The sequence below is a fragment of the Elephas maximus genome, chromosome 10 (assembly GCF_024166365.1).
Source record: "Elephas maximus indicus isolate mEleMax1 chromosome 10, mEleMax1 primary haplotype, whole genome shotgun sequence".
Taxonomy (NCBI): domain Eukaryota; kingdom Metazoa; phylum Chordata; class Mammalia; order Proboscidea; family Elephantidae; genus Elephas; species Elephas maximus.
The window spans coordinates 112415881-112433196 of NC_064828.1; the positions used below are offsets into that span (position 1 = coordinate 112415881).

At 57.6% G+C, this 17316-nt stretch overlaps 1 protein-coding gene across 1 annotated transcript; it reads left to right on the forward strand.

Annotated features, from left to right (window-relative positions):
* The first annotated feature begins 317 nt into the window (after positions 1 to 317).
* Positions 318 to 14644, forward strand: RTL1 (retrotransposon Gag like 1). The gene is made up of 3 exons (XM_049897549.1): positions 318 to 4232; positions 6370 to 6475; positions 14517 to 14644. Exons 1-3 carry the CDS (start codon positions 318 to 320, stop codon positions 14642 to 14644), a joined length of 4149 nt encoding a protein of 1382 aa, XP_049753506.1.
* The last annotated feature ends 2672 nt before the right edge of the window (positions 14645 to 17316 follow it).

Here is a 17316-nt window from a genome sequence, read left to right on the forward strand (position 1 = left end):
CTGTGAATGTCTCACCTCCCCAGGCAGGCCAGGCAGAGGGGTCCTGGGAGCCAGGTTAGGGGCTGGCAGATTTTTACAGTCTCTCCCAAGAGGCCAGTCGAGGAAGCTGGCTCGGACCCGATTCCTCTCTGTTCTGATCAGTTGGGCTTCTGATTTTTGAGAACTTGACTCTGACCTTGTTGAGACCCTAAACTGCTGCCTTTACTCCCCACCCTGTCCACCCCATCCCCAGGTTCCAATCTCCGTGGTCCCAGTTGCTGACGGGACACACCGCCACCTCACCAGTCTTCAGAATCTATTCTTTTCCATCCGAAGAAATGATAGAACCCTCTGAAGACTCATTTGAGACGATGATGGAGCGTAAGAATCCATCATCAAAACAAATGGAGTCCTCCGAGGGCTCATCCAACACCACCGTGGAGACATCTGGCAGCCAACTACAAGAAGCGTTGGAGCCAGCCAGTGGCTCATCCCAGGAAAGAAAGGGGCCAACCAGTGGCTCACTCCAGGAAATGGAAGAGCTGCCCACTGATCTACTCCAAGACATGGAAGAGCTATCCAGTGGCCCGCATCAGGAAATTGAGGATCCACCCAATGACCTACTCCAAGACACGGAGGAGTCATGCAACGGTTCACGCCAGGAAATGGGGGATCCACACAACAAAGCATCTGGTAGAATGGGAGAACCTTCGGTCAACCCATGTGGAGCCCAGGATGAGCAAGAGAGCGACACTGACCTGTCTGAATCTAGCGATGAACAGGATGCCGATGAACAAAGCGTGGGAAAGGTCTCTGAAGAGACGAGGGCCACAATGAGTTCCTTTGCCTCTGCGTACTACCACATGCAAGACCTCAGAGAACAGCAAAGAGTGGCAGAAGAGATCTTGATGAACGGGATCCACGATGGCCAACTGCCCTTCCCAGTACCCTTCACTGGTGATCGCAGAGAATATCGCGAGTTCATTGTGCTCTGCCAACTGATCTTACAAAACTACCCAAGGATGTTCTCTAACGACCGGCTCCGCATCGGGTACATCATCACTCACCTCTCCGGCTTGGCCTTAGACTGGGCCAAGGCTCTCCTGCAGGATGACAGCCCTCTGATAGGCAACTTCTCAGGCTTCCTGGGGGCCATGTCCAGTTTGTTTGAGTACCGGCAGGCACTGCGAATGGCTGAAGAGGCCATGTTCAACATCAGGCAGAGGAATCGCCCTGCCGCAACCTATATCAATGAGTTCCGGAGCCTGGTGCCCATCCTGGGCTGGCCGGATGAGGTCCTGCAGGCCCACCTGTGCCAAGGGCTCAACGAGGAGATCAGGCACTATCTGTTCCGGGTTCCTCAGCCAGCCAGTCTGGAAAATCTGATTGTGCTCATCCTGCAAATAGAAGAGAAGCTGGCAGAGAGAAGAGCACTACTCAGGCTGCCCCCAGAAGCCCGCCCACGAAACCTAGCCTGGATGGATTCACCTTCTCCACAGAGATGGATGGTGAGCAGCTGGTTGCCCTCTGAAGTCCATCCCACCATCAATAGGGCCCACATCTTCCTGCTGCTTATGGTGAGAGTAAGCCCCTACCACAGTGTCGCAGTCCAGGCCCTGGTGGACTCTGGGGCAGGCTCCAACTTCATGGATGAGCGGTTTGCCCAAGAGCACTACATTGCGCTCTACCAGAAGCCGTACCCCCGGCAAATCCAAACCATGGACAGCTCACTGATGGATAACGAGCCTGTCTGGCTCTACACTGAACCCCTGGTGTGCACCCATCAGAACCACCAGGAGTACATCGAATTTGACATCGTTCCTTCACTCAGCGTCTCTATGATCTTAGGCATCGACTGGCTCCGAACACACACCCCGGAAGTGGACTGGATCAAAGGCCGCTGCACCTTCCACTCTCCCTACTGCCTGCAGAACTGCTTCCGCCCGCCCCCGCCATGCATCGCGCTGGAAAGACAAGGCCTGAGCTCGCTTCCCGGACTGCTGCCCCCATACTCCGACCTGGCCGACGTGTTTAACCCGAGAGAAGCAGATGATGAGACTTCCGACCAGCCAAGCTCAGACGGATCCGATGATCTTTCTGAATCAGAGCCCTCTGAGCTTCAGCAGGCTGGAGACAGTGATCACGACGAGGTCTTTCACGAATGTCCCTCCACTCCGTCATGGCAACCTGTGGGTACTGGGATGCAAGACAGAGCCAGGCTGCGCAATGAATACTGGGACCCGCGAGACATGCTGACCAACAGACAGGACTACATACAGATGATTCCAGAACTGTTTGACCAGTTACACGGAGCTACGTGGTTCACAAAACTGGAGCTGCGTGGGACCATCATGGAGGAAAGCATGAAAATACACCAAGCAGAAGATGTATGGAGAGCAGCATTCGGGTTGGAGTTTCCAGACATGAACAGTTACCAGCCTTTTGCGATCTCCCCAAACCCTATCATACCTCAGAGAGTGATTCATTACATCCTTCAGGGCATGCTAGGTTACTTTGTGCTCTCTTATGGCCGGGATGTCCTGATCTACTCAATGAGTCAAGAGGAACACCCCCACCATGTTCGCCAAGTCCTAGTCCGCTTCCGGCGGCACAACGTCTACTGCTCCCTGGACAGGAGCCAGTTCCACAGAAATACCATTGAATTCCTGGGATTCATCATCACCCCCAAAGGGGTAAAGCTGAGCAAGAGCATCATCACCACTGTGACAGGGTACCCCATCCCTAGCTCTAGGAAGTCCCTGCGACGCCTGATAGAATTCATCTTCCCGTACCGGCACTTCGTGGAGCACTTCATCATCATCATCGAGCCCCTCCTTCGGCAGCTGCTCTACCGTCGGGGCTTCTACTGGGGTGACGAGCAACAAGTGGCCTTCATGCGCCTGAAGAGGGCGTTCCGGAAGGCACCACTTCTCCACCACCCAAAGCCCCAGAACCCCTTCTTCTTAGAAACCGGCATCACCAAGACATCCATATATGCCTCCCTGATCCAAGTGGATAACCAGACCGGTAAGAAGGTCTACTGTGCTTTCTACTCCCGCAACATCTCGCCTATCGAAGATGACTACTCTCGACTGGAGATGAGGATCCTCCCCATACGGGCTGCCTTCACGGTGTGGTGCCGCTACCTGGAGAACACCGAGGAGCCCATCATGATCCTTCTCAACACAGAGGATCTAGCCTCTCTGAATAATGACAGGCTCACCGTACTTCTCCCCGGGCATTGGGTCTTCTTCTTCTCCCACTTCAACTTTGACGTCATGGAGTGGCCAACCCAAGATGGTCACCGGGTACAGCTGCCTCACAGGAGCCACCGCCTGGAAGCTCAGCCCCTGCTGCTCTTGTCCTGCACGGCATTCCCGAGTGGCCAGGTGTCAGCATCCAGGCAAGAAGGGGAGAACGGAGACGCACTACACGAGGGCCAGCCAAGTGGGCAGAATGTCCAGCAGGAGATACCGACTCTGCTACCAATTGACCAAATAATCAGTACCTTCCTCATTCACTTTGGTACTACCCAGGTGAAGGCGGTCGTTCTGCACTTCTTACGGAGCTTCTTGCTCTGGCAGAGCAACATGACCCTGACCACCATCCTTCTGCTGCTCAAGCTGAGGCCATGGTTCCTGCAGCTAATGGCATCAGCCCCACTAGTGGCTCAGCCCCGACCCAGGCTCCCAGTGTGCCTCATCCTGGACTGGTCCCTCATCACCAACAGTGGCATGGCCACTGCCATAGCTGATCTCCTCATTCAGATGCCGCCCCTCGTGGACACCAACGTCATCCAATCCCAAGAGCTGGCCGAGCTGTTCCTGGGCCCTGGCCACTGGCAGCGCGATGCCCTGCGCCCCCAGGCCTACCAAGGCCTGCAGCTGACCCCCAGCTTTTGGTTGATGCTGTGTGAGTTCTTTGGTGTCAGAGTCACCCCCGGAGAGGAAAGCCACCCGGTCCCACGCAGGCCACGCTACCTGGAATTGCACATCGTTAACGAGGAGAATGTCGTCTTGCGAGAAGCCCCGCAGGGCGACCTGCAACGTTACCGTCAAGGTGGCCTGCATGACGGCCTGCAAGACACCCCGCAGGACGATCAAGAGAGCACTGTGCAAGAGGCCCTGCTGAGGGACACGGCCACCGTGGCCCTCCCCATCCCAAGACACAGCCAGGCCCACCCCGCCATCCTCGCCCTCCTGCGCCACACCCGAGCTGCCCAAGGACGGCCAGCCCTGCTCGCCCGGGGGCTGGTGAGCAGACTCCTGATTCGTTTTCTGAGGATGGCAGGAGCCCAGGCTCCCCCTAGCACTGTGCGGGCGAGCCCACCAAGGGAAGAGGCAAGGCTAGAAGAACTACCCAATGACAACAAAGACACAGACAGACCTTGACTGAAAACACCTGCTCCCGGGGAGGCGCCGCCTCGCCCCCTCTGCCCCCAACACTCCCAGGGTCTCCTCCAACCTCCTTGTGCCTCCACGTGCTTAGCTCAGACCCGGCGCTCCCTCCCTGCTGCTCCTGGCCCTGGGGGACCCCACTTGTGAAGGGCAACTCATCATTCACCAGCACTACCATCAACAGCTATGGACCATGATCCATCAGAAGCCCAGAGCCAGTCTCAGGGCTACACAACCCCACCGTCTAAATTCTCCAGGTCCCAGGCCCACATCTGGGAGTGTAATCAATGAGAGGAGGAAGCAGTGATGAGCAGAGAATGACCCCATGACCCCAGGCCAGGTGAAGATGCAGGCACAACAGATGCAGCCAAGCAAGCAGGGGCCAGGCGCACTGGCCACCCTGTATCATCCTGGGACACTGACCTCGGGTGTTCCACTGACTTCTACCTCCGTCGCAGGTGCTCCTGGTGTGTTGAAGCCACAGTTCCTGCTCCCCTGGGCTCCCTGCTCCCCCACCCACCACCCGAGTCTCATGGCGTGCTGTGTTGCCGCCCCAGCCCACCCTGCAAAGCAAGCTGCCTCCCACCGCCTGGCTCAGTTCTCTGACCCTGCTCTGAACTCTGAGACTGAGAAAGTGGGCCCAAGCTCTTACCTGGATGCTCCAGGACTGTCCCAACGTACCAGTGTTGACTGCCACTTACCAGACTTGCACTCCATGGCGTCTCCCGTGACATCGAGGACCCAGAGGCCACAGGACACTGACTGAATGGGTGACTGCCCTTGAGGGACTTGCCTTCCCTGCCACAACAGGGAGAGCCCTGGGGCCCAGGCCCCAGGATAAAGGGGAAGGGGCTCCGAGAGACTCTGGTGAAGACCCCGAGACACAGTAGACCATGCTGAGCAGCTGAGAGGCCCTGACCTGACCACCGCTCTTTGCCAAGAGGAGGAGACCCTCTCTCCTTCCCCTACGTTCTCACCTTTTCACTTACACACGCCCTCCTTAAATAAAACAAAATAAAAGAGTATTTGACTTTCTGGTTTGTTCTGCAATGGTAGGGTGAGGAATAAGTGGGCGGAAAGCAGGTGAGGTAAGGGGTCAGTGAGGCGGGGCAGGCAGGATGGGGGCAGGTAGGATAGAGAGGGCAAGGGGCAGGTAAGATGGGAGGCAGGTGAAGTAGGAGGACAGGGGGCAGGTGGGGCAGGTGGGGCAGGCACAGGCAGGAGGGGGATCAGGCAGGGTGAGGTGGGGTAGGAAAAGCTAGGTTTTCAGAGGCCAGCCTTGGGCCGTCCTCTAAAACAGTCCCCATCTGGGGACTGCCAGACAATCAGGAGGCCTGTCACAAAAGTGACCACCTGTTGCCCCAGAGACAGGGCTCTGGTTGTTCCCCTTGCCTGGGGAATGCGCCACCCCCTGAGGCTTACCTCTGGTACCGCTCCCCACAGGAGCACCTCGGGAGGGATGCAGAGGGGGCATTGGGAGCTGTCCTTCCTGAGAGCTCTGAGCAGGGGGCCCTGAGACCCACAACCCCACCTGTGCCCAGGCAGGCGTTCTTGTCATGGGAGAAAGGAGGGGTGGGCAGTCTGGGTCTTTGGGTACCAGGGAGCCTTGGCCTCAAGCCCCCTGGCCCCCTGGAGAAGGCCCTGGTCCCCATTTCAGAGGGTCACAATGCCTGCATGTGACCCATGGACGCCTGTCTTCCAGAGGGGTCCCCAGGAAAGCATACTGAGGGGGCATTGCTCTCACTTTCAGCTCACACAGCTCACCATGTCACACACGCCCACCAAGCCACACACACACGTGTGCATGCAAGCATGCACCCACACACACGCATGCCCCCCACGGGGCAAGGGGCCACACCGCCCAGGACCTGGTTCTCACCCCCGCTGGGAGGGGTACCTGCGCTAGGGGGCAAGGGGCACACCTCTGCAATAGGGCAAAACGATGGGAACATGGACCCTCCCACCCAGTGTGAACTTGGGCCTCATGACACAGAGGTCCACGCCCATGAGCCCTACACACCAAACAGCAGGTCTGCCTCTGAGCCAGAATCTGCCCCGACCAGACACCCTGAGATCACCCCAGATCTCTGAGTTCAAAGGTAAGGGCTTAACTAACCTGGACAGGGTGGCCCCTCCCCCTCCCCAGCATGGCCTTGAACCAGCTATTTCCCTCACTGACCCCAGAGCTCTCATGTTCCCAAGCCCAGGGAACCTGAACCCCTTCCTCCCCACCCCACCCCAACCTCTGCGTGTACCTGGGTTCCAGAGGACAGAAGGGCCCTGCCCAGAGCCACCCAGCACTGGGCTCGGCTGTGTCCCACTGACACCACCCTTATGCCTTGTGCCTTCCCTGGTCCCAAAGGGATAATGGGCCACATGCCCACCCGTTTGTCTCTCCAAGGAATCTACCCCTGACAGCAGTACCCAGAGATCATGGTCAGGATCCCGAGGTTCAAAGTCAGGGGCCCAGTAACTCTCTTGGACTCTCCCACCTAACAATGAAGTTCCCAACGGCCCCACCCACACCCAGCTGCATGGCGCCCCCTCCAAGCCTCAGTTTCCCCATCTGTCACTCGGAACCATCAAGGCCGCTGGGAGGATTCCCAAGGGTCACTAATAAAGCTCTTCATCCCTGGGCCAAGACTGGGCCCCTCCTCAGAGGTCTCTGTCCCCTCACCCTGGGCCACTCCATCCACACCTGAGCACAACTATGGCCAGGGGACCCAGCAAAGGTCCCCCCAAATAGCTGACATAACAGTGGCCCCTGGAGCCCAAGGGCAGTGTGTCTATCTGTTTATCCCAGCACGCCACCCCAGCTGCAGCCCCAAGAGATCACTGACAGGTCTCCTGCTTCAAGGCCAGGGACTAAGTAGCAAGACCCCCAGCATCCCCCCAACCACGCAGCACAGCAAGGTCTGTCCCCCTAAGGCACAGTGAGCTTGGGTCCCAAGCCCCAACTCCAAGATGCCAGGCGACCTGAGTGGGTGGCGGCCCACCTTGGGCCTGTTTGCCCATCCACGGAATGGGGCTGTGGGAGGGGAGGTCAAGGACGGCAAGACGCAATCTTCAAAGGACCTTGGATTCTAAAACCCCCCTCTGATGCCAAATGACACTCTTCTTGGGGTCCCCAAATCCCTTAAAGTGAGCTCAAATAAAGGTGCCTTTCCCCCAGAGGAGGCCCGGAATGGTGGGAGGGGGCCACACCCATGAAGGAGGAGACTGGGAGTCCCAGGGCTAGGCCTCCAGGGCAAACCTCCTCCCCTGCTTAGCCTAGGGGTGGGCATCCTCTGCTAATGAGGGTGGATGGGTAAGCTAGTTGATGCGCCAGCCCCCAACAGCCCAGGACCACCCTCACAGGGGGAAGAGCAAAAACAGGAGGGCCTCAAGGGGGGCTGATGTCAAATGAGGCCTGCTTCGCCCTGCCTGCAGCGGGGTCAGGATGCCCACGAAGGCATGTGCATTTAGCACACACACACAGACACACACAAATACATGCACTCGCACATTCACAGACATTCAGACGCTCTCACAGTAGTACACTCGCACACAGACATATACACCCCCTGCACTCACACACACATACACTCACACAATACATATACTCTCACGCTCACACATACACCCACTCACATGCTCGCAGGGTCAGGAGCACACATAGGAGTGGGCTCCTAGCATGATAGTGGTCTCGGCATCCTACCTTAGCAAAGGGCAGCATCCTTGCCTGCTGGGTCCCCCTCCCCACCAACCCAGCCAGAGGGGGCTTTATCCCCATTTCACAAATGAAAGAGGCAGCTCCCAGGCCTGGAGAACTACTGACAGAACAAAACCATTGGGTTATTATGCTTCTACTAGCCCAGAAAAAGTGGAGAAAAGCACAAAACAAACCTTGAGTCTCCTAAAAAAAAAAAAAGGAAGAGGTTAAGATTAAGTGACGTGCTGGGTTATGACATCACGGCCACCACAAAGGAGGTGAGAAGACCAGTCACCTGGCTGCTCCCACAGTGGGGCCCAGCCCAGAAAGGCTGACAATCACATGGGCCCAGGCCGGGCCTTCTCACAACCAAGTGTGAATGCGCCCACCTCCCACCACCACCCCCAGCCCCAAGGATCAGTACCTACCTCCCACCCACCCCCAGCCCTGGCCTGGGTCAGCTGGCTTCCAGCAAGCCCAGTCCATGCCACGCAGAACTGCTGGGCACTCAGCCACTCAGCCGCACACGCCCCAGGCAACGCAACTACTCACCACTCAGCTCCGGATCTACCCCTCCAGGAGCTGTGGATCAGATCAGTTGGCTCTGACAAACACCCCTATGATAGCTCCAATCAATCACTTGAAATCTCCTCCCGCCCACCAGGCAGCCCCCAGCCTGCTCCCAAACGTGAGGGAAAAAAAGGCAGGCTCCCACCTCCCCCCAAGGCCCTGTGCTGGGCCAGGGGCACTCGGGTCACAACCCAAGCCCTCAAGGGGCAATCTTAGACCCACACAGAACCCTCATCCTGACCTTTGCTCAGGGTCTTCCAGAACAAACAGGGTTCTGAAACGCTGCCACTAAACCTTCATGCCACACCCCATGGTGGTGGCCAAACTTGGGCCCTCCTGGAAGGTCTGTTTAAGCAGGCCAAAGGCAAAGAGAAGGTGCCTAGAAAAGACAGAGAATCAAACAAGTATGGAGGCCTCGGCAACAGGCTTCTTTCTCAGTAGAGGGGAGCCAGGGCAGAAAGGAAGCACCAAGCATGGACCACTTTCTATAAAGCTTTTCTCGAGTGAGGCCCTTGGGCCACCCGTAACAGGATCATCAAGGGCAGCTGTTGAACATGCAGATTCCCAGGCACTGCCCTAGCCACCCAAGCCCCAGGAAGGCCTAACTCCAGCAGAGGGTGGAGAACCATGGGTCTACTACGTGCCAGACATTGTCCACCCCTTGAAGTGAGTATCTCCTTGGAGATCTGAAGTTCAGAGAAGCAGGAAAGAAAGGAAAGGAGGAAGGGGAGAGGCAAGAGAGGAAGGGGAGAGGTAGGGATGATGCAAGGGAAGAAGGGTAAAGGCAGGTGAAGGGCAGGGGAGGCAGGTAAGGAAGGGGAGTGGCGGGAGAGGCAGGGGAGGTAGGAGAAGTAGACATGATGCAAGAGAAGAATGGAAGACAAAGGGGAAGGGCAGGAAGGCAGGGGAGGTGGGCAAGAGCCAGAGGAGACGGGGAGAGGAAAAGAAAGAAGGGGAAAGGGAGGGAAGGAAGGGGAGAGGCAGGGGAGAGGCACGGAAGAAGGGGGGAGGCAGGTGAGGAAAGGGAGAGGTACGGATGATGCAAGAGAAGAAAGGGAGTGGCAGGGGAGGGGCAAGGAAGGCAGGTAAAGAAGAGAGTCAGAGGAGACAGGGGAGAGGAAGGGGAGAGGCAGGGGAGGAAGGAGAGAGGCCGGGGAGGCGGGGAAGAAGGGGAAAAGCAGGGGCAGAAGGAGAGAGGAAGAGGGGGAAGGCTAGAGGCACAGAAGGGGAGAGGAAGGGGAGGAAGGAGAGAGGAAGGGAAGGAAGGGGAGAGGCAGGTGAGAAAGGGTAGAGGCAAGGGAAAAAGAGGAGAAGCAGGGGAGGAAGGGGAGAGGCAGGAGCGGAAGTGGAGAGGCAAGGGAGGAAGGAGAGAGGCAAGGGAGGAAGGAGAGAGGCAAGGAGGGAAGAGGAGAGGGAGGAGAGGAAGGGGAGAGGCAGGGGAGGAAAGGGAGAAACAGAAAAGGAAGGGGAAGAAGGGGAGAGGCAAGAGAGAAAAGGAAGAGGTAGGGATAATGCGAGGAAGAAGGGGAGAAGCAGGGGAAGGGCAGGGGAGGCAGGTGACATAGGTGAGATCCAGAGGGGACAAGGGAAAGGAAAGGGAGAAAGGGGAGAGGCAGGGGAGGAAGGGGAGAAAGGTGAGAGGAAGAGAAGGAAGCGGAGAGGAAGGGTAGAGGAACAGGAGGAAGGGGAGAAGCAGGGGAGGAAGGGGAGAGGCAGAGGAGGAACAGGAGAGGCAAGGGTGGAAGGGGAGAAAGGGGAGAGACAGAAGAGGAAGAGGAGAGGTGGGAGAGGCAGGAGAGGGAGGGAAGGAAGGGGAGAGGCAGGAGACAAAGGCAAGACGCAGAGGAGGAAGGGGACAGGTGGGGAGAGGCAAGGGAGGAAGGGGAGAGGAAGGGGAAGAAATGTAGAGGCAGGAGAGGAAGGGTAGAGGAACAGGAGGAAGAGGAGAGGCAGGGGAGGAAGGGGAGAGGAAGGAGAGAGGAAGGGAGGAAGGGGAGAGGCAGGAGAGGAAAGGAGAGGCAGGGGAGAGAGGGGAGAGGGAAGGGAGGAAGAGAGAGGTGGGGAGGAAGAGGAGAGGCAGAGGTGGAAGGGGAGAGGCAGGGGAGGAAGGAGAGAGGCAAAGGAGGAAGGAGGGAGGCAGGGCAGGAAGAGGAGAGGCAGGGAAGGATGAGGGAAGAAGGGGAGAGAAAGAGGAGGAAGGGGAGAGGAAGGGTTAAAGAAGGGAGGAAGGGGAGAGGCAGTGGAGAGGCAAGGGAGGAAAGGGAGAGGTAGGGATGATGCCAGGGAAGAAGAGGAGAAGCAGGGGAGTGGAGGAGAGGCAGGTGAGGTAGGCGAGAGCCATGGGAGACAGGGGAAAGGAAGGGGAGAGGCAGGGGAGGGAGGGGAGAGACAGGGGTGGAAGGGGAGAGGAAGGGGAGGAAGGAAAGAGGAAGGGAGAGGGAGGAGGGGAAAGGGAGAGGCAGGGGAGAAAGGGGAGAGGCAAGGGAGGAAGGAAAGAGGCAGGGGAGGAAAGGGAGAGGAGGGAAGGGGCAGGGGAGGCTGGTGAGAAAAGCAAGACCAAGAGTAGATAGCGGAGAGGAACGGGAGGAAGGGGAGAGGAAAGGAAAGGGATAGGAGTAGCAGGGAGGAAGGGGAAAGGAAGGAAAGGGAGAGAAAGGGGAGGAAGAGGAGAGGAAAGGAAGAAAGGGAAGAGGTAGGGGTGATGCAAAAGAAGAAGGGGCGGGGCAAGAGAGAACCAGGAGAGGAAGGGGAGAGCCAGAGGAGACAGCAGAGAGGCAGGGGAAGAAGGGGAGAGGCAGGCAAGGGGAAGAGGAGGAAAGGGAAAGGTAGAGATGATGCAAGAGAAGAAGGGGAGAGGCAGAGGCGGGGCAGGAGAGGCAGGTGAGGTAGGCAAGAGCCAGAGGAGGCAGGGGAAAGGAAGAGGAGGAAGGGGAGAAGCAGGGGAAGAAGGAGAGAGGCAGGGAAGGAAGAGGAAAGGAAGGGGAGGAAAGGTTAAAGAAGGGGAGAAAGCAGAGAAACGGGAGGAAGAGGGGAGGAAGGGGAGAGGAAGGGAAGGAAGAGGGGAGGAAGGGAATGAAGGGGAGAAGCAGGAGAGGAAGAGGAGAGACGGGATGAAGGGGAGAGGCAAGGGAGTAAGGGGAGAGGAACAGGAAGAAGGGGAGAGAAACGGGAGGAAAGATAGAGGAACAGGAGGAAGGGGAGAGGCAAGGGAGAAATGGGAGAGGCAAGGGAGGAAAGGGAAGGGCAGGGAAGGGGCAGTGGAGGCAGGTGAGAAAGGCAGGAGCCAGAATAGATAGGGGAGAGGAACGAGAGAAAGGGGAGAGGGAAGGAAGGGGAGAGGAAGGGGAGGAAGGGGAGAGGTAGGGATAATGCAAGGGAAGAAGGGGACGAGCGGGGAGGCAGGTGAGGAAGGGGAGAGCTACAGGAGATGGGGAGAGGCAGGGGAGGAAGGGGAGAGGCAGGCAAGGGGGCAGGGGAGGAAGGAAAGAGGTAGGGATGATGCAAGGAAAGAAGGGGAGGGGCAGGGGAGGCAGGTGAGTAAGGGGAGAACCAGAGGAGACAGCAGAGAGGCAGGGGAAGAAGAGGAGAGGCAGGGGAGGAAGGGGAGAGGTGGGCAAGACGCAGGGGAGGAAGGGGAAAGGTAGAGATGAGGCAAGAGAAGAAGGGGAGGGGCAGGGGAGGCAGGTGAACAGGTGAGAGCCAGAGGAGACAGGGGAGAGGAAGAGGAGGCAGGGGAGAGGCAGGGGAGGAAGGAGAGAGGAAGGGGAGGAAGAGGAGAGCCAGGGGAGGAAAGGGAGAGGCAGGGGACGAAGAAGAGAGGAAGGGGAGGAAGGGAAGAGGAAAAGAAGGAAGGGGAAAGGAATGGGAGTGGCAGGGGAGGAAGGGGAGAGGCATGGATGACGCAAGGGAGGAAGGAGAGGAAGGAGATGGCTAGGGGCAACAGAGGAGAGGTAGGGTAGAGGCAGAGGAAGAAGGGGAGAAGTAGGGATGATGCAAGGAGAAAGGGGAGTGGAAGTAGAGGAAGGGGAGAGGCAAGGTGGGGAAGGGTGTAAGTTTAATGCAAGGGCGGAAGGTAAAGGGCAAGAGAGTCAGGGGAAGGGCAGGGGAAGCAGGGGAGAAAAAGGAGGGTTGGGGAGGAAGGGGAGGGCTAGAGGAGGCAGAAGAGAGAAAGGTGGAGGAAGGGGAGAGGCAAGGAAAGGAACAAGAGAGGGAGGTCAGCAAGGGGACAGGCAGGAATAAAGCAAAGTAGGAAGGGGAGAGGCAGGCAAGGAAGAGGTAGGGATGATGAAAGGGAGGAAGGGGTGAGGAAGGGTAGGAGCAAGGGAGGAAGGGGAGGGCTAGGGTAGACAGAGGAGAGGCAGGGGAGGAAGGGGAGGAAGGGGAGGGGAAAGGGATAAGGCAAGAGGCAAGGGAGGGGAAAAGGAGGCAAGGGAAGGGCAGGGGAGGCAGGGGAGGGAGAAGAGGGGCAGGGAAGAAGGGGAGGGCTAAGGGACACAGAGGAGAGGAAAGGGGGAGGAAGGGGAGACGCAGAGCAGAAAGGGAAGAGGGATAATGCAAGGGAGGATGGGGAGAGGCAGAGGAGGGGCCAGGGAGGTGGTGGGGAGGGCAGGGGAGGCAGGTGAGAGGTAGAGGTGGAAGGAGAGTTAGTAATAATGCAAGGGAGGAAGGGGAGAGGCATGGGAGGCAGGGGAACGGCAGGGGAGGAAGGGAAGAGGCAAGAATAATGCAAGGGAGGAAGGGGAGAGGCAGGGAAGAGTCCCAGGAGGAAGGGAAGATGCCCAGTCTTGGCGAACAGGAGGCAGTATGACAAGGGACTTCTCTAAGTGACAGGTTCACACAATGGTGTTGGGTGCCAAACCGTATGTATCAGTTATATCCTGATGTAGACATTACATCAAATAACAAGAGATGTTACGCAGCGTATACCCCATCTATAGACACTTAAGATAAATCAAGGCTTCAGACAAAACGGCCGGACATAGGTGTGGGCTGAGCATCCCAGCAGGACGAAGGTCGCCCTGGCCGGACACCATCTTTCTATGATGGGACCTTGTCTTCCCAGTCATACATCTTGCCCCAACCCCATTCCACCCAGCAAGAGCACACAACAGACCCCCACTGCTCCCTGCCTTTTCTCAAGCTGTCCTTCACCAGGGATGCCTTCCTCAACTCAACAAGGCCACCATGTCCATCCTGATACCATGACAGATGACAGGTAAAAAAGCAGAGGCAGAAGGTGGGGCTGTACAGGAGAGAAGGGGCTCCAGGGCATGGCCACCTTCCTGCTTTGCCCGCCCACCATGTGCACCTGGGCTGGCTGCCAGGGCTGGTTAGTGGGGTTAATTTAATGGTTCCGTTAGCACAGGGGCATGGCATGAGTCGTCGCCCACCATGCACGGGACCTGAATCGGTGGTCTAGCACCCCAAGGCATCTGGCATAGGCAGGGCTGGCCCAAGGGGCAGAAAGGGGTGCCTGCGGGAACTTCTTGCTAACAGAGGCCAAGATTCCAGTGAGACAAGCTGAGGAAGGTGGTGGTGATGGGAGACGTATCTGTTGAGAGTAAGAGGCCGCCTGAGAGGGGCCTCGGCCTCCTGGTCATGAAGAGTCCTGGGTAGAGACCGAGGTCCCTCAAGGAGACCCTCCTCCTATGGCCACAGAAGGGTCACACCTGCTCTGTCCAAAACCCCCTCCCAGTCCTGGACAAAGGGCACCCTCTCTCCAAAGTGTGCCTGTCCTGGGAGCCAGGTCCTCTCTGAGGAGCTCGCTTTAGCCACCAGGCTGCCCCCATTTTGTGGGAGTCAGAAGTTGGCCGTGTGTCCAGCCTAGGAACATGCCCACTGGAGGGGACAGGCTTCACCCTCCAGATCCCCCCCTCCAGGAACTCGGAGAGCTGTGGAAGAGAGAGAGAGCCCACAGCAAGCCAGGCGGGACGGGCAGGGGGGCAGCTCCAGGACCCGCTCCAGCAGCCAGGGTGCAGAGGAGGGTCCGGGGGCTGCGAGTGGTTGAAGGGGATGAAGAAAGGCATCATATAGGAGCTGGATAACTGTGCATCAACTCCTGTATGAAGCCGTTCTCACCCCCCACCTACTGACTATGGCCGCGACCCTCCTCCCGGAAGCTTGGGGCAAGCGCCCGGAACATCAGATGGGACGCCTGCTGCTAGTAGTTAGAGCTGCAACAGCGAGGGACAGCCAGCCCAAGCAGTACACCCCCTGTGCACCCGCTGCACCTTGCCCTATTCTTGCCTCCTTGCTCCTCCAGGGGCCCCGCACACAGAGACCCCCAGGGTACCTGAAGACACCCAATCATGCAGGGTGGGATGCAAGGGGAAGGCTCTGGATGGACCACACCACCTGCATCCAGTGCCCCTACCTCAACCTGGCTCTCTATGCAGCGTAGTGGAGAGTAGTAGACACCACTGGGACCTCTGCACGTTCCATTGTTCCTGCACTCCCTTCTAGACCGCCTCCTTGGTTCCTCTGCTCTGCACACCACACCTGACACTCTCCAACAACCAGCTCCATCAAGGCACAACCACGTGGGCCCACAAGCCAGCACATCATCATCCAAAATATCTGCTGAATAAGTGACCTAGTGACACAGGTTCCCTGAGAGAGCCCAGGGAGGGAAGCCACCAGGGTGCGGTGTTCAGGCCTCAAGGAGAACTGGATGGGGTGGGGGACTGGGGGAGGTGCTCAGAGGGACACAGGAGCCTATGAATGGTCTTTCACCGTGGTGAACAGCCCCGTGAGGAGCACCCCTCGCACAGGGGTGAAGATGGGAGACCCAGGGCCACCTCATCTCAATAGACCCCCTGGGCCTCCACCTGCCACGCCAATTCTGAATCAAAAGCAAATAAAAATGTGCAACCGAACACTCTTGAAAGTGACAGGAGTTAACCCACCAAAGGCAGAATTTCAAATCTGCAAACCTGGAACCCCACAGGAAGATGGCCAATGTCCCCCAGTGCCGAGTCCACTCCAGTCTCTGAAGGGACATGGAAGACAAGTCCAGCGCTGTCTGCCTAGATACCCCGAGTCTTCGTGGGCACCAGCAGCTCCCAGACTGGGCCCTTCCAAGCCTATAAACACCCACCACAGATACTGACATTCTACACTTGGCTAAGCAAGGTCAAAAGACCAACAGACAAAACAATTACCATCACCCACCACCATCGTTTTAGAGAACGAAAGCACATTTTAATAGCCCCAAGGTAGCAAGGACACAACTCAGAATTTTAAAAATGTAATAAACTGTGCTTTACAAAAATGCACTGCTTTGCCCTTCATTTTCTGATTTTGCCCCAGAACCCTGGGAACTCCGTCACAGACTGGGCCCACCCTCACTTTGCCCCCAGCATCTCCCCTTCTCCTCTGAGTTGCACCTGCGGGCTATCTCAGCCTTCAAACCACTGCAGGGTTGAGCAGTGAGAAGATAAAGCGAAGGCACCTCCAAGCCCCCATCACCAGCTTTCGTCTCCCCATAACCCTGGGCATACACCGAAAGTAGGAAAAGGCCACCGCTCGTCTTGGGCCCAGCACAGATCTCCCCCAAGCCCCCACTGTGACCCCAGGTAAAAGCTTCAACTTGATGCAGTTGATTTCGGTCAGTTCTCATTAAGCATAAAGCCCCTTGAATCTAGCTTTCCCAGGGGACCTCTGGCGATTTGACACCCTTTCCCCACCAGGTGCCTCTGGCCTCCCCCGCAGCAGCAAACACTTGAAATTGGGAGGTAGGGTGCTGTTATTCCTAACCTAGGGGATGGGTGTGATTTCTAATATCTGCAGCAAAACACTTCACACAACTCTCCTTCCTGGGAGGGCATAGTACAATCACTGAGTTTACAAGGCCCCTTCTTTGTTTGAGGGTATGTGTTTGGCACTTACAGAGCTCAAGGTGCCTTGCCCAAATCCCCGGCCCAGCAGGGGCCAGGAGTGAGGATGACACCCACAGAAAGGAAGGATGACACAGCTGACCTCCCTGTCCAGGCCCCAGCAGCCTGGTCTCTGGGCCTCCCGAACCCCTCCCCGCAGCAGTCAGTCAAGCCCCTCTCTGCACCCTAGGCCCCACAGTCCTGGCTCAGGCTCGACTGCATCTGTGGCGCGTGTGTGTCGCCGAGGGCCTGGCACACAGTAGGCCTTCACTGGATGTGCAATGAATGAAAGCCTAGGGTGTACAAGGCCCTGGAGGCCAGAATGAGACCTGAAGCATGATGGAGGGGAGGCAGGTGATGCGGCTGGGAGGCCAGATCCAGAGTGACAGGATGAGATGCTGTGCCAGAATGATGACAGAGACCAGGTGGAGGTGAAGGGAGCCCTGATGATGGAGTCCATGGTAATGGATGGGCCAGCCCCTGGACACAGTGGTAGCAGGTAACAGTGACCAGGTGGAGGTGATGGGAGCCAGAGATGATGGAGCCCATGGTAATGGACAGGCCAGCCCCTGGACACGGTGGTCACAGGTGACAGTGACCAGGTAGAGGTGATGGGAATCCAAGATGATGAAGCCCATGGTGATGGATGGGCCAGCCCCTGGACATGGTGATTGCAGGTGACAGTGACCAGATGAAAGTGATGGAAGCCTGAGATAATGGAGCCCATGGTGATGGACAGGCCAGCCCCTGGATACAGCAGTCACAGGTGACAGTGACTCAGCCCTGGGTGATGGGAGCTCTGATG